At 40.0% G+C, this 26,592-nt stretch overlaps 2 protein-coding genes across 4 annotated transcripts in view; both read right to left on the bottom strand.

The window, feature by feature from the left end:
- Positions 1-6,449: 6,449 nt before the first annotated feature.
- On the bottom strand, positions 6,450-8,593 carry sf3b5 (splicing factor 3b, subunit 5). The gene is made up of 2 exons (XM_085182690.1): positions 8,459-8,593; positions 6,450-7,083 (listed from the first exon to the last, which is right to left on the bottom strand). The coding sequence occupies exon 2, from the start codon at positions 7,055-7,057 to the stop codon at positions 6,797-6,799; it is 261 nt and encodes an 86-aa protein (XP_085038816.1). The 5' UTR covers positions 7,058-7,083; positions 8,459-8,593; the 3' UTR covers positions 6,450-6,796.
- A 12,202-nt stretch (positions 8,594-20,795) lies between these two features.
- The window catches only part of oprm1 (opioid receptor, mu 1), a 39,321-nt gene continuing 33,524 nt past the window's right edge, over positions 20,796-26,592 (bottom strand). The window contains exons 5-6 of one of the 3 annotated variants that reach the window (XM_085182742.1): positions 26,213-26,383; positions 20,796-24,061 (exon numbers count right to left, since the gene is read on the bottom strand). In XM_085182742.1, coding sequence (XP_085038868.1) covers positions 24,052-24,061; positions 26,213-26,383 — 181 coding nt within the window. In that variant the 3' untranslated portion in view covers positions 20,796-24,051. Of the gene's footprint in view, positions 26,384-26,592 lie in introns of all 3 variants that reach the window. The other 2 variants (XM_085182741.1, XM_085182740.1) reach the window with 2 other exon arrangements.

Here is a 26,592-nt window from a genome sequence, read left to right on the forward strand (position 1 = left end):
GCATTTGCACATACCTCACAAATATATTAGGGTAATATGTAATTTCATTGAAGCCCCTTTATTTTGCATTGTTGTCCTCTTGCCAGCTGTAGTCCCTGCAGGTGCTTTTTGGCAGCATGTTTTCAGAGCCCTCGAAGGTTGCGTCTCCCAATTAACTATTCAGAGATGCAAAACGCAAAGAGCACAACACTCAGTGGGGTTTTATTTTTGAATATGTTACCTAATTTGTGGCAGATTTCCTAAAGTAATTGAAACGCTGACTGCCCCCCCCCTCCCCCCGTTTCCATTAAGGCTACAAAGAACAGCACTGAGAGACATTTACCATCTATGATGCACCTAAAAGTGTGGCAATTAGTGCCAATTAAGCTTTTTTTGGATATAAGAAAAAAAATATAGAAAGCTCAGCTCACCTCATTTCATCATCTTTTATATGGCTTTGTTTGGGTAAACTGTCAAAGATGTCAGCACAATTACACTGACTTAAACTACTGGGTTACAAAAAGGTCCCATCCATCTCAACGACAGTATGTGCTTTCAAGAGTTTAAATATGAAGTGGGTGTAATGAAGTTGGATGTGCAGAAGAGGACAAGAAAATGAGAACTGGTGATGGAAGGAAACTGGGGTCAAAGAGACCTGGATGACAGAAGTGATAATCAGTTTCTATAGAGCACAGGAGGGCAGCAGGAAAACTGTAGCACCTGGTGCCTGTGTTTGAAAGATACTCCTGGTACACAGTGATCATAAACCTCCTCTCGTTTTATCTTAGACACACACACACACTTGTCTTACTCATGAGAACTGATGCTTGTTTCTAAAATCCCTGCTTTTATCTTAGACTTCTTTATTCACCACAGCTGCATTTTTTCAACCTGAACTTTAAACCTAAACCATAAATCTAAACTCAGCCCTGCTTTCTGAGAGTAAAAAGTTTCCACTTTTACACACCTTTGCACTGGTGTGTAATCAAGTTTCCACTTTTTACTAGCTGTAAAACACACACACACACACACACACACACACACACACACACACACACACACACACACACACACACACACACCTACACACACACACCTACACACACACACACACACACACACACACACACACACACACACACACACACACACACACACACACACACACACAACAAACAGCCCACTTTAATGAAGTTTCCCAGCCAGGACAGGAAGGCACTTTTATCCCTGGCATACCGCCTGGAGGTCCTGACTGTAATGCAGTCTGCTCAATTGGAAGTTGGTGGATTAGTGATCGGTCTAACACTCGCTGACGTTTCAAAACATATGATTTTTTTTTTTGCTCTGTTATACTGTTCATATTACAGTCATTCTATTTGTCAAAGTATTTCCATTCCTTTCAAAAATGAGGGAAAGGTTATAAAAGAAACATCACTACAGACTTGAAAGTAATATGAGCAATCCTTTTTGAAAGGGTAATTGACTGGTAAGAAGTGTAATTTGCTTCAAATTGCATTTAACTAAAGGATGCTTTAAGGAGAACTTTCACTCCAGAACTGTGCAGACCAGAGATCTTTAATTATTTTCTTCATACAGAAACCCCTTTTTTCTTAGTAGTGCCATTTTTCTGGGTGAATTCTGTTCTGCATTTATTTTTTGAATATGATTTTGCACCACATTCGTGCCTTCTTCACACAAAATATTCATGTGTTTTTCCACTGCTCGAGAGTCATTAGTTGCTGTGTTTCCACTCCACTGGTAAGCCTATCTGAGAGGGCAAAGACGAAGAAAGAAAAAAATGGAGTGTAGTAGAGGAGAAAGGGAGAATGCGATGTGGTTTGCAGGAGGGGGTTCGAGCAGTAAAGAAGAATGGGTGAAGAGTTTAGTGAAGGAGAACAGGAGAGCACAAGGGTTAGGTGGTGGGTGGCCATGTGGACAAAGATAATTGAATTTGTGGAGAATTTCTATTTGACAAGGGTAATTGTGCTTCCTGAACCTTTGCACCGGTGTGTAATCAGAGGAGAGAGCAGATATGGAGGAGTGGCCAAACGAAGAGCTCACATCAGCATGAACACAGAAAGGCCAAGTGGTTTATTAACAAATGCTATTCAATGTGTCAAGCTCCATTTGTAAATGCAAACACACGGTGCTGCCAGTTTCCAGTTTCCACTCTGACTGTGATTTGCAAAGAGTCATAGGGAGTAGAATTAATTGCCTCAACTAGACCCTGCAGGATCTCGAAAGGTTACCTAGCTGAGGCGAAAACGAGCGGCCGCACGAGATTCGATTAATTGATTAGCTGTTTAGCTGCAAAATGTTCAATTGGGCCTGCATTTATTGACCAGTGGCATGGAAGCTCACCATAAAGAAGAGAGTTATTGCAGCGCAACTGCCTTAAATGAAGCAATTATTTGATAATCTACACCAATCAATACCCCATTGTAGTAAAATCAACATAACAATGGGTTTAGACACCGGTGGTGGTGACGCTGTATGATGGAAGTCTGCATGCATATGATGTGGAACAGGACTTCTGATGAGCTGGCTCTGAGGAAAACTGGGGGTGAATGAGGTGGAGGAGGACTGCATCCATTGACACTGAAGTGACAGCTGACAGCTCGACAGAAAGAAGCCGTTTTAAGATTTGACAGCAGTGCAGTGACTTGCTCGTTGACAAAATCGAATGTGACGAGTTAGGTGTGGGAAGAGAGAAAAGGACAATAAATAGCTTTCTTTGTGTATTTTCACCAGTTACTTGATAAACAGAAATAGTTTTGCATTTCCAGCATGATTAGCTTAAATAAAATAAATCAGTCCAGTTGAAATGGTTCTGGTTCTTCCTTGAGAACTGTTTCCAACAGTATGACTGCCCCATCTGCCCAATATACATGCAGATCAGTCTGGAGAAAAATCAGTGCTTCTAGTCTGGTAACACATATAATAGCATGAAATAAAAGAACCCTTAACTATTTAGGCAGAATGGGTTTAACTATCACAGCCAGTTATGTGTTTGGGTGATTACACTAAAAGCATTGGTGTCTCAGTTTATGGTGTGTTCTGCCAGTTTCTTTTTCTCTTTCACTTTTAGACTTTTGGGATCAACAGTGTAATTTTCTGTCAGGTGTAAAATATACTGCTAAAAATCTCTCTTCTTCCGAGTTGTGGACCAGGGCATGGCTGAGCTTCTGCGGGTGGAACCTGGTGGCGTCAGATGGACTGAAACAAAATGTACTATTGGATGCAGGTCAGACGAGGAAGGGGGCCAGTCAATGGTATCAATTCTTTCATGCTCCAGGAACCGCCTGCATACTCTCGCGGCGTGAGGCAAGCTGTTGTCATGCACCAGGAGGAACCCACAACCCACTGCACTAGCACAGGGTCTGACAATGGGTCCAAGGATTTCAAGAATACCTAACCAAAGTCATAGTGCTGTTACCTAGACTAAGGTTAGTGCAACCCTCCATAGATATTCCTCCACAGACCAATACTGACACACCACCAAACAATCATGCTGAATGGTTTTAAAGACAACATAATGTTCTCCACAGCTTCTGCAGACTCTTTCACCTCTGTCACATGTGCTCAGGGCAAACAGGTATTCTGTGGAAAATACCAATCTGGCAGTGAACAAAGGCCCCACTAGAGGAGGTCAGGCTCTCAGGCCACCCACGGGAAGTGTGCTTGTGATTGTTTGGTGAGACACATTCACAATAGCCTGCTGGAGATCATTTTGTAGGGAAGTGCTCATCTTGTTTCTCCCTGCACAAAGCAGCAGATATTAATTCTGCTGATGGGTTAAGGACTTTCTACCACTCTTTTCAGCTCTCCCAAAGTAACTACCCATCTCCTGGAATCTCCCATGTGCTTTTGAAATTGTGCTGGGGGACACAGCAAACCTTCTGGAAATTGCACATATTGATGTGTTGGATGCTGGAGGAGTTGGACTACCAGTAGAGACAGTGGCCCTAGTGCACCTGTTGTTAATTTAATGAACACAAAGGCAGCTGAAACTGATTAACAACACTCTCTGCTACTCAACTGACACTCTGATTAAAAAGTGTTCTTTTTTTTTCGAGCAGTGTATGAAATATTTCTGACTTTGCATTTTTGTGTGAAGTCTGCATGTCCTGTCTGTGCCTGTGGCCATGCTGTCTGGGCACTCCAGCTTCCTCACAAAGTCCAAAAACAAGCATGTTAGCTTAACTGGTGATTCCAAATTGGCCATAGGTCTGAATTTGAGAATAAATGTTCATCTGTCTCTATACTTTAGCTCTGTGATGGGCTCAGTGTCTAGGATGTACCCTGCCTCTCTCACTCCCTGTGACGCTAGTTGGCTAAGAAGTGCTGGATGGAAGTCTGAATATTTTATTTGTCCAATAAATCATCCAAGTATTTTATTTTTTAATATTATACTCCATTCATTAACTAGAGGATTTATATGAGATCATGCTTCTTGTTCATAATGAGTAGAAGATGAGTGTTCATTATGACCTTGTAGCTGTCATGGTGAGGATTTAAGATTGTTGGCAGGCAGGCTTGAGTATTTATGGTCACTGTGACAGACTTGGAAAAGAAAAACAGTACACAACAGCTGTATGCTGCTTTCACATTTTCTTACTGTGTGAACAGTTTTCATCTGTGCTTCAAAGCAAAAAAAACAAACTGTAGTGACGTAATGGTACAAGAAAGGCTTTCTGTTAAATAACATGTTTTTCTCAGCACTGACAAAAAACCTTGTGATGGTGCTCAGTGCTTTATAAGATGCTCTGATAATTTCTCATAGCTTATAATTGAAAACAGGGCCTTCTTTCAGGGTGCCTCAAATACATATTCGATATTGGCTGTTCTTGAGATCACACAATCATATGATACAATTAAACAGAAAATTGAGAAGCAGACAAATATTTATGGGCTCACGTCTTGCATAGTCAAGCATTTTATGTGTTTCGCATGCATGTGTGTGTGCGAGACAGCACACCAACAAAAGCTCACACAGCTTTCTCGCCTGACTTGGCAGCGCTGTCTCCCCGAGTCTGACAGTGAGGACAGATGGCAAGGACTTACCCCACCAAGAAAGCCTCCAACACACAATCTCAGCCATAATACACGACACAAAAACTTCCCTGGCACCTCCTGACTAGTATCACAGTCCAACAATGAGTCATATTTAGCATCCTCTCCCACCAACTGACTGTATGCGCAAATTTGGATGACAGCATACTTTCACGAACCACCTAAAGTCAGCAAGTGAAGCCTCAGCCCCTGCTGTGGCTTTCTGATTGCTTCCCAAGCAAAGTACTTGTATCGACCGCAGCATCACACACAGACTCGACTTTAACAAGCCTGAGGCAATTAGTTTTATTAAAAAAACCCTGATCCCGTGGGTCGTGGCATAATAAACCCACACTCCTGATCAAAGATCCAAATTCATTGACTGGAATAATTTTTCTTAATGTCTACCCTGACCACCACTGTTGAGCTGTGCTATAGAGGTTTTTGCTGCACCTGCTGTTCTGTTTTTGTAGGCTATTTATCACCAAGAATATTCAATCAAGTCATTTTGAGCTCTCTCTGATTAGGCTTTGGTTGTGTAATACTTTGGAAAACAACTACATTGAGTGATTAAACATCAGAAAAAGGTGTTTGGAGAAACCTGGCTGAATCTGAGCACACACAATGCTCTTGTACACTTCTCCATTCACCCTGTTGATTACAATACAATTGTTCCAATTCTACTGGCAACCATGCATGCTCGTCCCATAACGCGGTTTACAGATAAGGAGGGTGCTTTGCACAATGAACTGCTTGTTTTTCGCTTTACTTTGATTCTACAATTTTATTCCATTTTAATCAAAGCTGACTTTTCCTTCTTCACAGTGCAAATGCTCCCCCACAAGATCTGCTAGCTTGTTCTCTATCCCCTAGTTCTCTTTGTAAACCAGCTTACCTTTTCATATCTAAAAGTTTTTTCCATGACTAGGTTTAGTCAAATATCTCGTGTGCACACATTTTTCTTTTTAATGTGAGTGCCAAAGTAAAAAAATAAATAAATCTGATTCAGTGGAAACATAAATCCTTCCACCAAGACTCTGAATGACTTGGACGTGAGCTGGCTTTCACAGCAATTACTTTCTATCCAACAGAACAGCTACAGGTGGTGTGGGAGTGTAACAGAAAGCACTTTCCACCTGATGAGCAGATATTTTTTTTTTGCACAAATTGTTCTCACTTCCCCTGTGGTGTCACAGGGGGAGTGAGGGGTAACCATGCCAAGAAACATTGGAACTGCTGTCCCTTTGTTGCTGCCCAACACTGTCAATACTAAATCAGTTTTTATTGGGTGAAAACTTTTCCTGATTTTTTGTAATCTTACTGTATAAATTACAGTAAATCAGTAAATCACAACAGGTCAATGAATCTGAACCATTGGCCAGTAAATCTAAATTCATGTAAACGCAATCAACAAGTGCTAAAATAGAAAAAGACAAATTTTAATGAAATCAAGAATACATCTCCATCATTTAATACAAACACATGCAGATGAAGTACACCACCTTATACTTGCTTTCTATTATGTCCTCTGGTACATGTTCAGCTGTTAAAGCATGTTCACCTTTAAACAACTGTTTAGAAAACTGTGCTGGGCAAGAAAATATTTTGTTCTGGTCCATATAAAACCAAAAAATGAAAAAGTCTTCTCTTCTATAAGTAGACAACGAATCCAGTAATGGTGGAGTCAAACAAGGACGCAGCAGCAGTTTTAGCTGGAAAACTTTTGTTTCTAACAAAAAGCATCCACTGCTCACTCCAGTGTGATCTAGGCATCATCAGGTTTATCTGCTGGTGGTCCACATGGCTGAAGCATCTTCTCCATCAGGTTGAAACGAACACGCGCTTTGCTCTCGTTCTCAGCCACAGCAAAGTAATTCAGCAGGTCAAAATGTCCCATGTAGGAACAGTAGGAATCACGATGCTGATTGACCAGCCATTCCCACTTGCTGGTGTCGGCGTGTCCTGTGCCGATATACTTTGATTGAAGATGCTCCAGCTGACTGTGGATGTTGTAACGGTCTGTCATTCTTGCTGAGATGAGTCCTGGAGGCTCTAGACAGGGGAAGAGATGAGAAAGAAGTTAGAATATAAATACAAAATAAATTAATTTAAAAAAATATATGCAAAGATGGATCGCACAAAGAGATAATAGGCTAAAGACTTTAAAATGGGCAATTAATCAAAGTCTGTATTCAATTAGAACTATAGCTTTTAAAGACTGAAATTAAAAGAAATGAGTGTGACTGTGCTGTTTGTCTTTTAACAAAGGGTGAGGGTTCATATTTTGCCCTATTCTATAAATCCAGTGAATCCCCTACCTTTGCACTGGCACAATTTTGCCTCTCATTAAACACCCAGTGTTCCCTTCAGGTTTTGGCAGGTCAGCTCAACCAAAAATGATATAAAGAGAGACTTTTTGGTCATCAAAACGAAAACCAATTCAGCTGTTTGGAATAACTTTGATTTAAAAAAGTGACAAAGAACAAGAAATACATTTTCATCATTGTTTAAAAAGCTCAAAAGTCTTACCAAGTTAAAGAATCGCAAGCTTAATACTGAGCAAAAATAACCATAATTATTGTGTTACAGTATTTTTTATCCCTTATCCCACATATTGAGACTGTGTCCCACATTTTCACTGGCACTGGTTTTCCAAATACAACACAGACATTTTTCTAAGGTCTGGTTTTCATCCAGTGGTTGTTAAGAAATAGGAAGAGGCTGTCACCATCGATGAAGTGCAGATAAAGGTCCGATTTAGACTTCTGTGGGCACTCTTTTTAACGTCTACGACACAACCTACGTAAGTCGCAGACCTCGTTGCCGTCATCGTGAATTTTGTTTTAGTAACAGTGTGGTCGTGTCTTGATGTTTTATATTTATTGCCAGCCATGGTAGAAACAAAGACTCGTTTTCTTTACCATCCGTTGTGCTTCTGAGTAAAGTCACAAACCAAAAGCCGATTGATTCGGAGCCAAAATAAACACAATTTTAACCCGTTTACGGGCTTGAAAGTATAGGGACCCATGAATGAAACGCTATCTAACAGCAACAGCACATGTGGACATCAGAAGAAACGTGCAGCTAAAAAGGAGACGTTCAGACGGAGAAGTTCAGTCATGTAACCTGAATATTTTTCTTGTATTTTGTATTTACGAGTGTAGCAATGCCACAACAAATGTTAACCCGATGAGTGATTATACTACTCTGAAGCAATTCAAACTTTATTTAAATTTGAAGTACAAACATTTCTATGTAAACAGAGAAATTAACCGCTTTTTGTTTTCCTGCTAATGCTAATGTGAGGCTAATTAGCCAGTGTTAGCCTATTCACCGTATCTGTCAACTGCTCTCTAAATCTTCCTTTTAAAGTTAATATAATAACAAGGAAGACATATTTTAAGTTGAAAATAGAAAGGATACTTACATAAAATGTCAGGAATTCAAACACGAAGGTAGGAGATGTAAATAAATTACACGACCGTCTCCAACTCAACACAGCACCACGGAGCGATCACTTCCGGTTGGTTCGCCCAGTAAAATGAACCGGAAAGGAACACAGACTGTAAACTCTGCGTTTCTCATGTACATCTTAGATCTTAATTAACAACTATGTATGTATATATATATATATATATATATATATATATATATATATATATATATATATATATATATATATATATAGAGAGAGAGAGAGAGAGAGAGAGAGAGAGAGAGAGAGAGAGAGAGAGAGAGAGAGAGAGAGAGAGAGAGAGAGAGAGAGAGAGAGAGAGAGAGAGAGAGAGAGAGATATAGATATAGATATAGATATAGATATAGATATAGATATAGATATAGATATAGATATATAGATATAGATATAGATATATAGATATTAGTAGTACACACAAGTACAAAGGTGCAATACATTCACTTAACAGAAAAAAATGTTGTTCTCTTAACCCGCAGGTAATTATATAATTTAGGAAATACAGAGAATAACAATAAATTCATACATAAACAAGGAAACAAAACATCAAAACGAGCTGCTCGTTCGTGACCTGTGTGCTTCTATTGGGATTTTTGAAATTTTATACAGTATGTGAGGCAACGTTTATTTTACAACAAATAAACAGAGGGGCACTGGCTCAGGATCACATGTTGTGCAGCTACAAACAAATGAAAACATCTGCTTATCATAGGTTTAAGCCTAACATTTAGTATGTAGGGAATAGTAAATAATGTGCACATTTGCAATATAATGCACGCACACACACACATAATTAATATTATATAATAATAATAACAATAATCAATAGGGCTCAAGAGTTGGGAGTTCGCCTTGTAATCGGAAGGTTACAAGGTTGCCGGTTCGAGCCCCAGCTTGAACAGTTTCGGTCATTGTGTCCTTGGGCAAGACACTTCACCCGTTGCCTACTGGTGGTGGTCAGAGGGCCCGGTGGCGCCAGTGTTCGGCAGCCTCGCCTCTGTCAGTGCGCCCCAGGGTGGCTGTGGCTACAATGTAGCTTACCATCACCAGTGTGTGAATGGGTGGATGACTGGATGTGTAAAGCGCTTTGGGATCCTTAGGGACTAGTAAAGCACTATACAAATGCAGGCCATTTACCATATAAATAGCATCATTCCGGCTTTTCATCAACATCATATTCAGCCACAGCCTGATATGGAAAAAAAACAGAAGCCTATTAACCACACATACTCACAGACTGACTGGATGTGTCAGTAAAGCGCTATACAAATACAGGCCATTTACCATTTCACTTTTTGGTCAGTCTGTGGAAGTCATTAATAGCTTTAAGTGTCCACAGTATATATTGATGACAAGATTAATATTATGGTTAATGTTGACCCCATTTACAAGAAACCTAATCATTGTTTCTTATTAGGAGGTTAAGAAACTTTGGTTTTAACCACAACGTTTACATCACCTTGATTGAAAGCATCATTATGTTCAATATTTCAATAACCTGACTGTGGCAATTTAAGAACAAACTACACATAATTTTCAGAACCAAATTATTGATCGACAACAAATTAAACTGGATAAACTGTGTCATCAGTCTGTTTAAAGCCCGGTCTATTATTGCTGACCGTGACCCCCCTCTCTATTCTGATTTCAAATTAACGCCTTTTAAAACGACATTATGGGACACCTCCAGGTAGCAAAGAGGTGTATAAGGGATGATTTGCACCAAGAGCAATCGATACTCTGAATAATGAGATGCTGTGATGTGTTTTTATCATTGTATTGAAGTGTTGTATATGTATATGTATCAATGTGGGTTCATTTGAAGCAACTTGATTGGTTGATTTATGACTTGGTGAAACAAAGACAATTTTCCATTGATTTGGTTAATAAAGCTATTGTATTCTATTTAATCATATAGACTCGGGCACGGACACCTTAGAATGTCAGCGATGTAGTAGCCCATCCACCTCATGATCCATCATAATACAGAGGTTATTGTATTGTGTGAGGTGCAGAAAGAAAGTTTTGTTGTCACTGGCTGGCTTTATTGCAGAAACTCATAAGAATTGAAATCCACTGAGAAGTCAAGCAGGCTTATAAACATGTGGCTCCAGGACAAATTAATGTCATTTCACTAAAACTGGACCTCCAGGAGAAGCAGTAATTCTTGTGAAAATGGAAAAATGTCCATAAAACAACAACTGTAACCTTGACATTGACAATGAGAACAGTTTCAGTTAAGAACCATCAGGTGATCACTGTTTCACTAAAATCTGACCAATAGTTCAATTCAGTTTAATTCAATTCAATCCAATTCAGTTTATTTATGTCATGCCAAATCACAATAGTTGCCTCAAGGTGCCTTTTATTGTAAGGTAAAGACCCCCTCCCCCCCCCCCCCCCCCCCCCAATACAAAGAAAACAGCTTTATCACAAAGGAAAGTTTTAAGCCTAACCTTAAAGAGTAGAGAGGGCATCTGTCTCTCGAATAGTCGAATGGGAGGAGTGATTCTTGTGAATTGTCGGAGCGAAGGATAACAGGCGCCTTGCCATTAGCTGTTTGACCCAATTAACTCAAAATGTGTCTGTCTCTGTTTGTGTTGCCTGTTTTCTGTTAAATTGCCAAATTTGTCTGTATGATGTTCTGTGGCTAGGTGCAAAGCAGTAGCTTAACCACAGACATTAGCGTTATGGCACTCATGGGTAGGATGATGGGCAATATTCTAGGCTCACCATTTATTTTTTGAGCCAAAATCACCACATTTCTGAAATGTTTACTTATATTTTTGTGAACAGTAAGGCTCTATTCTCGTTATATAACATTAGATAGTACTAGTGTGCCAATACATGTGGCACAATAGTGCATGGTTTGCCTCCCTGCAAGAAGGATTTCAGTTTGAATCCAGTCTGGGGCTGTTTTTGTGTAGAGTTTGCAGGTTCTCCCCACGTGGGTTCCTCCCACAGTCCCGAAATAAACAGTTACTGGTGCATAGCTGCAGTGCTAATTTTTTAACACAGTTTTGAAAATAAATCTGGGAGCTGCTGTTTTATGCTGATATTTGGACAACTAAAAACTCAAGGTACGGTTTAGGGTCATATCTACAAGTTGCTGACTCTAACTGACATTCCTTGGACTTTGGTGCCTGTGTTACTGCTATTTTATTCCTGGGGAATGTTAGTGTTTAGTCACAATGGTACTGGACACTTTAACTTTTTGACCTGACAATAAATGGATACATTTTATGAATACATAACAGGCTGTAATTTATCCCAAGGGCAGTGTGAATGCCATTAGGGTCCCAACTAAAGAAACACAAAGGAAATAAACATCGAGACTTCTGGTATCTGTCGCATTCAGATCATTTTCTGGGAGCCATGAAGGTCTAGTAAAAACTATTACTACATCTACTATAACATTTTACTGTCTGGCTGAACATTGTAAAATGCTTCTTTGGGGAAAACAATTTCAATCCAACATTTCTACAGAAACTATGAGCACACGACTCCTCGGCTTCATTAATTTTAATAGTTTTTGTGCATCTCATAGACTGTGTTCATCTCTAAGGCACGATAACAGAAAGATGTGCGTTGAGGTTACCCGAAGGTAATTTTAATTTTTTGCAAACGCATTCTCCCGAGAGTTATATTTATTTTTATTACCAAACTTATTTTCAGTCCCAACCCTTTTAAGATAACATACTGCACTTTGGATGATTACCTGAATTTTGCATGTTCTTTATATATTTTCAGTTTGGTTGGTTGTTTATAGAGCTGAATCATCTCTTTATTACTGTTCTGAGACTGTCATGGTCATCTGGGTAGCTGCAAAAATTGGTGTTTGAAGGTTTTACTGAAGAATGTTTCTGCTTTTGATCCCAGGAGCCGTATATGCAGCAATGAGTTGGAATTCGGCAACATTTAGAAATAACTAGAAATCTGGAAGAAATCGCTGGAAAAACAGAATAGTGCCATCAAAGTTACATTCCTATGATGTGTCAGATCAGATCAGTATTTAAATACACAAAAGCGTTTTCCATGTTATAGGACCATTTCATTAAGGTTTATTTTTACATTTGATTAAACTACAGAAGACAACATACCACATTGAATTATGTCCCATGAGGACTGCTCTTCGCTATCAACGGTCTAGCTCACTCGTTCTGTAGAAAAATATATGATGAAAATAACGTGGCATGATGGATTATAGCCAGTGGCGGTCCTAGCCCGTTTGGCGCCCCGGGCGAACACTCCCTCTGGCGCCCCCCCCACACACACACACATAAAACATATTAAGGATTATACATTAACATAAAACTGTTGTCGGAACCATACTGAATTTCACCACAGAAACACACACAGACACACACACATGAAGAGAGAGAGAGTATGCATAGTATGCAAACAGCTACCAAACAGCCATCATAATTCGTCATACAATGAGAACAGGACAAATCAACAACTGACAATGACTAATTAATATTAAAATCTGTAACATATTGTATTGTTTGGAGTTTAGTCTGTTACTGTTACTATTTTCACCATTTCTTCTTGGAGCAACTGTAACTCACATAATTTTGTTAGGGATTAATAAAGTATTCTGATTCTGATTGTTTCAGGATGACCTGCCATTATCCAATCACACATCTGCTTACCTGCATCTTTTGCTCGTTTCTCCTCCTCTTATTTTCTCTTTTTTCTAAACTGAGCACCTGATGGCTTTGAACTTTTCTTGTCCATCTTGGTTTTAATTTTGCACTCCAGTATGAACACAAATCCCCCAACTCGAGGATCACCACAACATAACCTAATAGACCTACACCTTAGTTCACAGATTCACTTTGTCTAGGGTGCATTTCTGAGATTTCGCACAACCCAGGATTCAAATCATGAATACATGATGGGCTTGGATTTACATCATTATGAATGAAATCTGCTCTATTTGGAAGCAGCAGGGCCCCCTCCCCTTTCGACGGGTTGTGTGTGAGACTTTAAATCATCAAACTGTAAATTTTAAATTGTTATTGATCCCTTTACCCCGAGTCCTAAAGTGTATATTTATTTTCTTCTTATATATATTGTTTGTTTACTTGCACTGCTGTAACTGGAGCCTCGTTGTCTCATCTCTCTATATACTGGACTGTATGTAGCGGAGATGACCTTAAAGTTTACTTTGACTTCAGCAGCGAGTAGGCGCACCGAGGGCTCTCGCGCTCACTTTTCGTGTATAGAATTTCGAAAAAACATCGGTGCAAATTATAAGTCTGTATCATGATGTCTGGTGTTTTCGTGTTTGTTGTTTTGTTTTTATTTTGTTTTTATTTTGCGAGTTGGTTATTAGACGCTGCTCCAGCCAGCCAGAGACTCCCCCGCCGCCCCGCCCTCTCCTCCCTGTGCAGCAAGCAGCCGGCGCACCTCACAAACGGAGGGCGCCCTTACTCCCAGCAAATGGGCGATAGAAAACCGATCGGTGCCTATGCCATTCCCAATATGCGCTGGCTGATGTCGGGGCAGCATGAGTATGAGCAAATTTTTTTTTTGCCAATGTCCGTGATGCCGCCCCCCACCACGTTGCCGCCCCGGGCAACTGCCCGTGTCGCCCGTATCTAAAACCGCTACTGATTATAGCAATAAAACAGGAAGGTGGATTTATCAAACTGAACCCCAGGGATGATATTCTCTCTTTTTTTTATTTTTTTTTTTGTCTGTCCCGTTTTGCTCTTTTGCCATCAGAATTATTGTCTAAAGGTGAAGAAAGACGCCCAACGCATTTACTTTACCAAATGGACCATCCCAGCCGTGCCGTAATGTTCTATTTGATTCACCTTTTATTATTTATTTTATTTTATTTTTACTTGTTAAATACGGGACAGACTGGGGAAAAGAAAGGAGAGAAAGAAAGAGGGAAAGAAAAACAGCGGGGAAGAGGGACGGGGATAAAGGGCAAAAAACAAAAAAACAACAAAATAAGCAGACAAAAAATACATATATCAATCACCTGGATCACCTGTTGAGAAAGAAAAAAGAGAAAGCAAGCAGAAGAAAAAAAAAAGAGCAACATATTAAACAACATCACGATGATCTATGGGAATATAACAGTAAATACTTAATATTAGACATTATTGTGCAGCGCGTAAGATCAACAGCTTTGAGGTAGGAGCTTTGAGGTAGGAGCCAAAACGGTGTAGTTTGTGTGTGTGAGCACCCGTGTGTACACCTGTGAACATGAGCGCGCTTGTATTAAAAGGTTCCTTCATGTAATGATCTGCTAGAGGGTGTGGGGAGCCATAGCCCCGTCCCCCAGGGCATGAAGCAGGTATGGAGGAGATCAAGACTCCAGACATCCAGAGGCCCTCAGAACACAAGAGACCAAGGAAGACAAACAGAGGGGCAGCTGCACCACTGTCCCAGAAAGAGCTGAGGAGAGTCCCAGATGAGGGGTCACTCAGCAGCCGCGGAGCAGAGGCCAGGGGGGGTTGCAGTGACATGCCCATGAGCTCCGCCGGCAGCCAGCTGTGCCAGAGTGACCGGCCCCAGGCCGAGACGCCGAGGGCACCCCACCCCCGAAGTGGCCCGAGCGAGACCCAGGCTCCAGGTCCCGACAAGCAGCCACCAAGGAGTGAGCCGGTGGGTACCCGGACGCCCATCCCCGGACACAAAGAACCACCAACGCACCGATGTCTGAGGGCGTCTGCCACTGGCAGGGGAAGTGGGGGGAGATAGGCCTCCAAACCTTGGAGGACCTGAGATGTCCCCAGAGAGGTGGCGTCTGATACCCAACCTGACATATAGACACAGACATACAGGCACACACAGATACAAACATCCATTCCCACCCTCATGCTCTCATATGCAATTACTCAACACTCACCCAACGTGGAGACAGACATAAAGAGACACTGTACACACAATCACACTCCCCAAGCGTACTCTAAGCCCCGGGTCTAGGCCCCTGGAGGGGGAAACTGCACCCAGACCCAGGTGGTGTTACCCTTTTCGCTGGGGTGGAAAGAAGCAGACTGCCCCGGCTCGGCAGCAGCAGGGAGGCCCCACATTCCAGACCCCAATCGGACGGCCAACTTCTCCCTCCCTCCACCCGCTGATGCATGTGTGTTCTATGGTGCATTTAAAACCCAGGAGGGCGTGGAGCTACCTGCCAGAGACCAGCAGGTAAGGGCATAGCCCCTCCTGATAGCCCTCAGGGAGGCAGCTGGAGATGGGGAGGGAAGGAAGGCAGGGGCAAGTGACCCTGCTGAACCCCAGGGATGATATTCTCAACAGCACATCCTGGCAGAAACCACTGGCACGGAAAACAAAGCCGAGTGACACCTTAGCTGTGGTGGAGATGGGATGTTGTTTACATTGCTTGTGGCTTTGCATATAACAGAGAAGCATGCAGAGTTTAGCGAAGCTGAAGGATAAAAACTCTCCAGCCTCTTGAGACTCTAATCCCTTGGTATGAGCTGAATGCAAAATAAGTGCAGCGGACTGTTAAAAGGGTTCGGCAACAATGTGAATAAAGGCATGATTATTATGCTCAGTCTTCTGGTGTCCGCTCGAAGGTGCAACAGTGAGATAGAAGGTGTAGAAAAATAGGTTCCGCCAATAAAGCCTGTTAAATTATGCTTCTGCTCTACATTTCCCAATTAAATTTCAGTCTGTAGCACTCTGTTGTTCAGTATTCAACAATTTTCATAACATGCACTGCATTTTAAGTGGACAACATACAACTGAATATAATATAATATTTATATAAAAAACTTTGTCTGCAAAAAAGAGCAGAATTTAATAGAAATAGTAAAGAGGTTTAAGAATTAGTTGTTTTTTTTTCAGTTTTTATTTCAAAGAAATTCCTTGGCAATCTTTGTTGATTGGCTGGCAGAGTGGTTTAGTGGTTAGCACTGTCACCTCACAATAACAAGGTCCTGGGTTTAAATCCATTCTGTGGTCTTTCAGTGTGGAGTTTGCATGTTGGAGAAGTGGAAGAAGATAGGTGGATAACAGGCCTGTGTTACCAGAGGATAAACTTAGACTGCAATTAGTATGAGAAATAAACAAGCTAAATCTACTAATAATAAACAAGCCTCAAAGCCCAGTGCCATAATTATAATAAACTGGGATCTGAAAAAATGAATTGACAAGCAAAGCAATCACTCATTTGACTTGTCTGATCTTGATGTGTAAGAAAATGCAACGAAGCTTTTTCTAGCCTCAGTCCAAGTCCTTCAATGTTTTTATCTCTTCGTGTGTGAATTTCAGAAGTGCTGGAATGATTTTTTGTTGGAGGGTCTGGTTAGAGAGCAAACCTGCTCAATTTATTCAGAATCTTTATGTATGCATCAGGAAGACCTTGATGTTAGAAATTGTGTCAAGTAGTGTTGAAAGTGTCTTTGTAGCTGGTATTACAACATCTGCTGAAAAGCCCTTAATAAAAGTCCCAAAGTGTGTAACTGTCTTGCAATGTGTGGAAGAAAATGTCATGCAAGTTTTAAATAATGGGTGCTGTAAATATATGAAAATTATATGAGTACAGACAGATTATATATGTGTTTCCAGTAGTTTTATGGGGATTTTTGGCTTTCCAATCAGAAACAAAAAATATGTAAATTTTTATCTCACTCTGAGAGAGTTACACCTATGGCAAAATAATAGCTGCTGGGATGTGATAATCAAACTTTGATAGCCAATCTTTTAGTGAGCTGGGAACTGGGAAGTGCAAAGCAAAGCACTAGCGGAGAACAGGGTAATGAAATCAGGTGGATTGATGGGAATATTACCTGACTGGATGGTTCCCGTGCCCCACAGTCTCGTTGAGTAACAGCATAGTAAGAAATGGAGTCAGCGATATTTCTATTGATTTAAAACTGGGCTCATTCCCAACCACCGTGCACTGGAGATAAACGGGGAAGCACAAGAAAACTACACCCTGTTGGGTACTCAGAGTCGTGGTTGGTTGGAGGACTGACAAACGGAGGCAACTTATTGGTCAGATGACAAACTGCCCACTTTTTGCTGGATGGCTGGTTTATTGGCAACTAGAGCCATAAGGTGGTGGCAGTTTTGTGGGACTCAGTGGTCTGTCACGCTGATTTGCTTAGATAAGCTCTACCAGCTGGCTTTTTTTTGCTTGCTTGCTCTGTGTCTTTCCTCCATGACTTTCATTTCCTCGCCACACCTGAGATTCTGACTGTGGCATCTGGCTCTCACCCTCCCTATGTGTTGTGAGCCATTGCAGTAAAATGCTATGTTCCTCTCCATCAAATGAGGAGAGCCAGCTAGCCATTTATCTAAGTGTGAAATAGCCTGAGGAAAGCACCGCTCTATGAAAGCGCAGAGGAGCGCTGGGGTATCAAGGCCTGAAGGACTTAAATTGGATTCGACACAGCCCCGAACACACAAACTCACTCCTTTTTGACCCTCCTTGTTTGAGATTTCATAACAGATTTATGTTTTTTGCTGCTATAAAACAAATGAAAAATAAACTAATTAGTCTTTCTATTTCTTACATGCTTCAATCATGCAGGAGTTTGTTATTAGAAAGCAGCACATGGTTTTCCCACCAGGTAAGCAGGTAAGACTGCATGACTGAAACAAATAGAAGCCGTATTTAAGTAAGTAAAAAATAGTTTATTTCACTAATGAAGCCAAGACTATTGGAGATGATGTGATGCAAGTCTTTAGTCTAAACAAAGAGTCTTTAGTCTAAACTCATTTATTAATGAGACCATAAATCTCAGTGAAGTTATTAAAGAGTAAATGTTTGTTTTGCATTTATTTTGTCTTTCATAAATCTTCTATTTCTCATAATAACAACTCATAAAAATGTCCCCTTGTTTATGTTTCTTGCTCACTATTAATACAAAAGCAACCATTTACATGGGTGGATCACACATGAGACATATTTCTTTTGGATAATCCACAAACATAAACGTTTAGTATTCAAGAGAAAGAGAAAGCTTTCTGTTTGTTTTACTAAACTGAAATGTTCGCGTGCATCACAAATATCTTATCAAATTTGTCCAGTTTTGAAAAAAGATTATCAGAAAGAGCGCATTTGCATACATAACTTATCAGCTCTCCCCTGCATGCACAAGCGCATATTAAGTTTCCAGACTGGAGCATGAAATAGGTCACAGTATTGTGTTTCTGTATTATTTTATACAACAAATCTCCTTACACAGACCCTGAATTTTGTCCCCAAGACAAAGGTTTAACCTTTTAAATATCAAGTTATTAAACTTGGATTTTGGGGAATTAGGTTTGTTTTGGTTGATTGGCTTTCCATATGGAAAAGGGCAGATTCACAACATCGGGTCTGGGTGAGGTCTCGGTCTCTGCAGGAAGACGGGACAATCACTGTCACTTCGTAATAATTGCTATGACAGGATAAATCATGCTGCCAAGTCCAATAAGGCAATGTCTGGCTCCTGAGCAGCCGCTTACATGACAAGATGGGGTTTGAAGCATCTATGCAGCAAATACATGCTGTGAACACTTCCATGCACTTCTGAAACCATGATGATGTGTACAACCCTCGTGCACATTACACAGACATGCTCAGACTGAATGGAGTCTATATTCATAAACATTATAAGTTTTGAGCGTAGCTGTATTTTAGACAAAAACAGTGAAGTGGCAATCTGGGACATCTTTCCAATATGTTTGGAAATAGCCTCTCTAAATCATTTCTTTTTTTCGTTTTTTTATGCAGCTATCCAGACAATCAATCCCAGAGTGAGCAAAATGAAATGCTGCTGAAACAGTTTTCGGTCCTTTTAAAATGCCCTGTTTTACTTTCCCTTGACACTTGGTAACACATATTACGCCATACTGCACCATATGTCAAGCGAGTGCCCCCTTGCTGAGTGAGAGCGCTGCAAACGAAATGCACCTGGCCGTAATCAGGCCCAACCGCTGAGAAAACTATCATTTCAAATATACAAGGGAGACACAATAGATTTTAGATGGTTTTCATTTGCATGTGAATCCTTGAACATTGAATAACATTTAAGAGAATTACAAGCAGAATTGCTAAAAAGAAAAAAAAGATTTAAAAAAACACGTGCTCGCTGAGTGTTATTAATATGTCAAGCTTACAGGGCACTTGTGGTGTTATTACAGCAGACTGAAGGAACATACCAAAGAAAAAGAAATGCACCACATAGTTTTTAGCCACTGCTGCAGTGCACAGGTGCTCATAGGGGACTCATTACCCATTCTCACATACAGGTACACATTTGGCAGCGGTTCCAGACTTTTGAAAAATGATGACGCATGATGACGCCCACGTTTGCTTCCTGACTACATGTGCTTTCACCTGACTCATCCCCATTTTCTACAACCAGCCAATCCTCTGCCTTCTGCTTCCACTGGCACGTGCATGCCCAGCATCCGCGAGTGGTCCTGGCATAAGTGTTTTCAGGCATGTCAGTGAATGTAAATTTCTTCTGAATGTGTGGATGTATAGCCTTATGTTGAAATCTTGTCATTTTTAAAAGTTAACATCACTCTGAGGTGATGCAGCACCCAAAGGCTGACATGTGAAATTTCCAAATGTCGCAGCAATATGTTTATAGATTATCTGGTGATAAATTATAGTAGTAGGAGGTAATGCGTGATTAATGGGAGAAATCAGCTGCTGAATGTGAGTAAAGTCTGCCTGAAGGCAACAAAATGTATTTTGTATAGTTCATTTTTCCTCATGATCTGTTTCTGTTGTCAGTATTTGTATTTGTCTCTGGGTTCACAGACAAGCTGCGCTGTGTTGGAAAACATTCTTGTTTTTGAATACAAGGAAGACTGGAATGTAGATAATGTTTTATTTAAATGCAAGAATAAAGGTAGTTCGGTTAGATTTATAATGACACTTTATTCCATAGACAACAACCAGATAACTGCAATATTACATGAACAGTGTTACAGAGAACCATCCATAAATCATAAATTCTTGTTTTTAACATTAAATTACAAGAAATGTCACTTTAAGACCAGAATACATTTTTTTATAATTGTCATAAATAACAAAATAAAGAAGAGAGAGTTTCATGGCAGCACATGTACAGCTCAAGGACGGTAATGACTTAGTTCTAGGTGCACTCGGAGCCAGATGTTGCATCTTGCACATGTTAAATGTACCTTGCTGAGCTTCAGGATGGATAGAGTATTGTTTTTCATCATTTGAATGGAATTAGAGTATCATCCTCTTATTGTATCTGCACACATGCAGTTACAAAACGTAAAGGTGAAAGATTTTTCACCTCGCTATTTTTTGTTTTTCGAGTTGTTCAGGCAAGAGTCAATTTAAAATTGCAGGATAGGTTATTGGTCTTGGAGAATGGTGTGCTCTCCAGAGAGGCTCTCTAGTTAATACTGAATCAATGGATCCTTGATTTTTAGCAGAAGTAGATCAAAGCAGGCTTCTTGTTTGTAGCAGCAACCTTTAGTTTTATGGACTGAAACCATTTCACCTACAGTTAGCTGGTTAAAGTAAGCTAAAGAATATTGAAAACAGGGTCTTAAATATGAACTTTACTGCTACATATATGATCAAATATCTACTGAGCTTCTAGTGCTTGAATTCTGAGACCAGCCTGAGTCTTTTTATCTCTATAAGTGGGTTGAGGCTTTTAAGTTGGTAGCAGATTACAAATGTTGTGCTATTTTAGGTAATATTAGTTTGATTTGCTTCCTCTTTCTTTTTTCCAAGCCTGTTTGTCTTCCTCTGATTGCTCCTGTAAAATTATTGCAACAATTACTTCATACAAACACAAACAAATGCATGAAAGACAACTTTCAAATACAACAATGCCATGCATATAGCTTCAGCATTGGAGACATTTAAACAGATTGCCTGGCTCGCTGATATTTAATTATTTGCAACACTAGAGCAAACCTAAACTTTTCTAGCATGTATGCTTTTTCGGCATAACAAATTTTCTTGTTATACAATGTGCAGAAGGACATCATTCACCCCGAGGAGATTATTAATCTACGACACAGTTAACAAATGTGGCAAACTCTCAGCTCTCACACTCAGCTATAGCCACTCTAAAGTTCAAGTTATCTAAACAGGAATTTCTCTAGACTTCAGGTGGAAACATAGTCCGATTAAAACCCTTCCTCCCTTTGTTTACTGCTGCAACTGTTCATTCCTTCTCTTCATCCCTGGCCTGAAACGCTGCACAAAAGGTGACATTTGACTCCTTTGTTTACATGATGTGTTTTGTGAAATGAAACATAATGTTCTCGTTGCCATGAAGAACACATTGCGCATGAGATACAACATTTGACAGCTCATGCACCACAGAGCAAATTTTGCTGCTATTTTGAAGGTTGATGGGCTGCGAAGAATCATCTACAGTTTAGTCTTTCACACTGAACCAGTATGCACAGTGTGACATCCTCGCATAGCACTTTTCATCAAAAACAATTTGTTAAGTTAAACTCTCTGTGTACAACAATTTACATACACAGTATTCTGATTTACACACGTCCCGATTAAAAGCAGATTTAATAAGACAATATATATATATATATATATATATATATATATATATATATATATATATATATTTATATTGTGTAGGACCACACTGATTTTAATGATTTCACATTCATTAAAAAAAGCGACAGAATACTTACAGTATTTTACATGGCAGATTAATACAATCATTTACTTTTACAGATCCTTAGAAAAAAATACCAGTACATTGAATATCGCGTAGAGCTACTATGAAAAAAGGCGCTCAAGTTTGGCATATGGCACAACACGTAGGCACAAGCAATTCTAGTGATTACAACAGGTGTTACAGTCCCGCTTGGCTAAACTTTTTCAGAGAAGTGACTCCACTTCAACCCATACCTGTTGTAATGGCTGCTTAACTATACACTGGTAAAAGCATACGTCTGCACTATTTGCGGCAACAACACACACTGAAGGTTGTGCAGGACAGGCTGATGAAAGTTTTTTGCTGGTTTAGAGCATCCACAAGGATACACTGTGGTAAACAAATAGACATTCGTACATATGTCAGAGTTTGCAGAGAAAGTACAACACTGTACTACATCTGTGCTTCATGGTGAAATCGTTACTGAGTGCAGTGCAACTCACAACTCATCTTCTTGAAGTGGCCAAAGTTTGAACGGCACTACGTAGATCACTCAACGGAAAATTCCGCTAATCAGGTGTAAAAGTGAAAAGCTGCTGATCTGATATAGAAGCAGTGTGAGGCGCTGTAAGTAGCTATGAAAGACATTTTCTCTGCGATCATGTCTTCATGCAGTGACAGAGGAAAAGAACCAACGATAAGCAGATCCTGTGCCACGCAGCAACACGGTGATCTGTTCTTTTTAGACATCTGGAAAAAAAGTGGCAGACTGGTCTGAAGCCATATGAGCTTGACAAATACAATTAACTGATTTATTTTTTACACTATAATGAATTAGTTAATACGAGAGACTTTGATGAATGGGGCAGCTCTGTACAAAGCAGAAAGAACAAAACAAGACACATATACGTATCGGTGACTTGTGAAAGTGGCTTTTATAGTTCTGTCAGTATATTTTTATGTTTACCACACATATTGAATCTGTGTAGTCCATACAATACTAATGTAACACAAATAGTTTTACCTCTCAACTTAGTGCAGACTTCAATTCAGACACCCTGATGTGGTAATGACTGGTTTTCTTTGAGTATAACTTGTATGAGTTGAGTATGACTACACGGTGGAGGTCCCCCCTGCAAATGTTAAAAACAGGACCGTTCTTCTATATACATTTGTATGTGAGGTATGTGCATTCCTTTTAATCAGATGTGGTGGTGGTGGTGGTGGTGGTGGTGGGGGGGGGGGGTTGTTTTGTTTTGTTTTGTTTTAAAATAACACAGTGAAGGCTCCTGTACTGTCAACAGTCCACATTAAAACAAAACCTGCTGCCATTTTAGGTTTCCAGCTACCTCGAGGCCACCTGTGCTGTAAAAAGGGGATTCAGCATTATAGCATTGTTATCCCCTTTGACAAATTTTGTTGCATCTTAGTTGAATATCTTACAAATCTCCTTTTGGCACAGTGATAGGCTAAAGACGGCTTATTCTCCCATGTGTCTCCTAATCATAGATCCTGAGGCCTATCATCTTTTGGCCCTGCAGGTGTGGAGCTGTTAACAGATTGAATTTAGGGATTGTTTTAGCTTAGACTCACACAGAGCTACATTTGAAGCATGTGCATCCAGTGAAAAAAAACATGCCACAAATCCACTCCACAAACAGTCCGGTTGTGCTGCCCAATCAATGTAACCAATGTGTAAAAAAGCTTGCACAGCCATGTAGTTAGGTACACTAGCTGGCAGAGTAGTGGCCTGATGCAGTTACGCATTCTGGCTAAAATGTTCTGTGCTGTTGTGTCTTAGCCGTGTCCTGTATGGTTGTGCGAATGTGGCTTATGTGTACGTGGATAATCAGAGCCCCGTGGTGACCTGGGTGACTTCTGAGTTGAGATCGTCATTGGGAACACTGCCACAACAGCGAGAGTCCACTGACGACCCCTCCAAGGCTAGTCATACCTGCAGAGAAAGAAAGGATGTTTATCTTATTACACACTTTGTGAACAAATGGCCATGAGTTCACTAGAAATTCTTGGATAACTTTGAGGTTTGGCGATAAATTCATTATTGCTTTGTTGCTGAGAGTTTGATACTGCTTTCATCTTTGTAAAGCAAACATGACTGTTTCGTTTAATGGTCCGGACATAGACACAAATTAAATGTAAACAAGAAGCACTGCAGTGAAGTGCAAGAAGTGCAGTCAGAGCTCAGCTAGCTAAATATTATGGAAACAAATTTACTTTTGTGGAAATGTTGTACATGCTTTCAAAAAGTGCATTTTACTTTGTTGTTATTAATGTGTTTAATAAAGAACCAAAAAAAAAAGAATTATAAGAATTATAACAAATACATTTGAACCAAAACTGGCATATTTTTGAGTAAGGACTTGATCCTAATAGGTCCATCTGATAGGAGGATAAACTGAGATAGATGAAGAATCTTAACAAAGTGTACCCTACCATTGTAATTTCGAGACCCTTCAGTAGTCATATTAGTAGCAATTATACACGTCAGAGTGGGAGCATAGAGGGCTGGGCTGGAACTGGGTTTAAAAGCCCACCATAAGCCGAGCATAATAAGAAACAGGTGAACTCAATCAGACGTTAATGAAGATAGTGAGAGAATAATGGGGGGAAATAAAAGCACCAAACGCCAAATGAGAACGTATTCTTCAAAATGTCTCACACAAAATGAACAGAAAACACTGAGAGAACGCAAAAGGCACCGAAATAAAAGAAGGGAAGGGAAGACATAAAACAAAGAGCTGCAACAGAAACCAGGTATTTTCAAATGTCATTTTCTCTATCTACATAATGCTGTGTTCAATTTGAGACAACACTGTGCTGTTGAAATTCGCCCTGTTATGCAGTAGACATAGTACACGGTATGAAATGATGCTACAGCCTTAGCTTAAGTTAGCCTAATGCTACAAGCAGGAATAGACATTTTTAACTTGGTTCTGTTCAAAATTAAGACTTGAGCCTCCCCTCATTTTTTATGGAAAAGAGAACTGGGTGACGCAAATTTATTGAAAAAAGGTTTAACATATGCAGAAACACAGTATTTAAGGCAAAACAGTGTGTTTAGGAAAAGAAAATGAAGCTATCACCAGTTAGATGCTTTGTGGTATTACAAAATCTGACAGTACTTTTCTACATTCATAAAACCATCAGTTTGACAAAATCCCCCACTGGTTGAAATAAGCCTCAAACCATGGCAGAGCCTTCACCATGTTTATGCTTTGATTTTCACACTGCAGCCAGTGAGAAATGACTCTTTCCCTCCCTTAAGAAAGGCTTCTCTATTGCCACCCTTCTACAGAGACCTTTACTGATGATGCTACAGTGAAGGGGCAGATGCATCTCTCAGGTCCTGTGTCACGACTTTGCTAGATTTTTTTTTGTTTCCGAAGAACATGACTTTCACATGTTGTTCATCTCCTTTTGTCCAGTTTCCTCAATTTTTTAAGGACACACCATACATGCAATAGCATTTTGAGAATCACCTTCTCGGTGAAAAACCGGAGCTATTTTCTGACTATCAAACTGTGTCATCTTCCTTTTGAAACTCGCTGCTAATGACAAAGTGCCTAAAGATACTATTTAAAAGGTTGTCTATGACTTATATTCATGACACTAGTTTGTCCTTTGAGTTAGATGTCTTTCTAATGCTCAAGTGGTTCATAGGTCAGTGTTAACAAGCTTACCAAAAAAAAACCCCACCAACACTAACAAATAAACCGCCTTGGAAATTGGAAAAAACAGGAGAACTGTTGTTAATAAAAATGTCAAGAAAGTCTGGCTCCTTGGAAGCAAGATATGAAAAAATGAAGGCAGGCTCAAGACTTCTGCACAGTATTGCATGTCAGTTTAGATTGCACATACTTTTGAGGGGGCACAGTGACTTTCATTATCTCTGCTTCTGGCAACAAACATTATGCAAGCCAAGCTTACCAGCTGTGCCACCAACTGTACAGATATTTGGAAGCTGTTGATGTTCTCCTTTAACATTGAAACACAGAGTGAAAGACTCTTCCACTAAATGCTCCTACCTAACTACTCCTTTAAAAACATTCAAGTAATACAGACACTGGTGACCTGTTGATTGGACCTTTCTCCTGTGTTTGCGCTGATGTGTTCACGCTGTGGGATCTTGCGGCTACTGGCTCCAGTCCTGGATGAATTCTGTATCTCCAACACTGAAGGACTTGGGGTGCAGAACTCACGGAAACAACGCTTGAAGTTCTCATCCAGGTAGCCATAAAGGATGGGGTTCAGACTACTGCAGGAGACAAAAAAACAGGATCAAAGCTTATAACAAGCACAAAAATCAGCCTAAAGCTAAATTCAACTTTACTATATAATGTGGTTTCCTGATAACATCCTCCTATTATCCCCTCCTACACCATTTTCCTTTTAAATTAATAATTCTAAAAACAATTATCCAGAATTTTGACGAAAAACAAAAACAGTGCATATTTTTCTCTGCTA

Source organism: Neolamprologus multifasciatus, chromosome 13, assembly GCF_963576455.1.
Source record: "Neolamprologus multifasciatus chromosome 13, fNeoMul1.2, whole genome shotgun sequence".
Lineage (NCBI taxonomy): Eukaryota > Metazoa > Chordata > Actinopteri > Cichliformes > Cichlidae > Neolamprologus > Neolamprologus multifasciatus.

What these genes read in the sequence shown, in the direction of transcription:
- sf3b5 (XM_085182690.1), bottom strand. Translation starts at nt 7,057, where the DNA reads ATGACAGACCGTTACAACATCCACAGTCAGCTGGAGCATCTTCAATCA.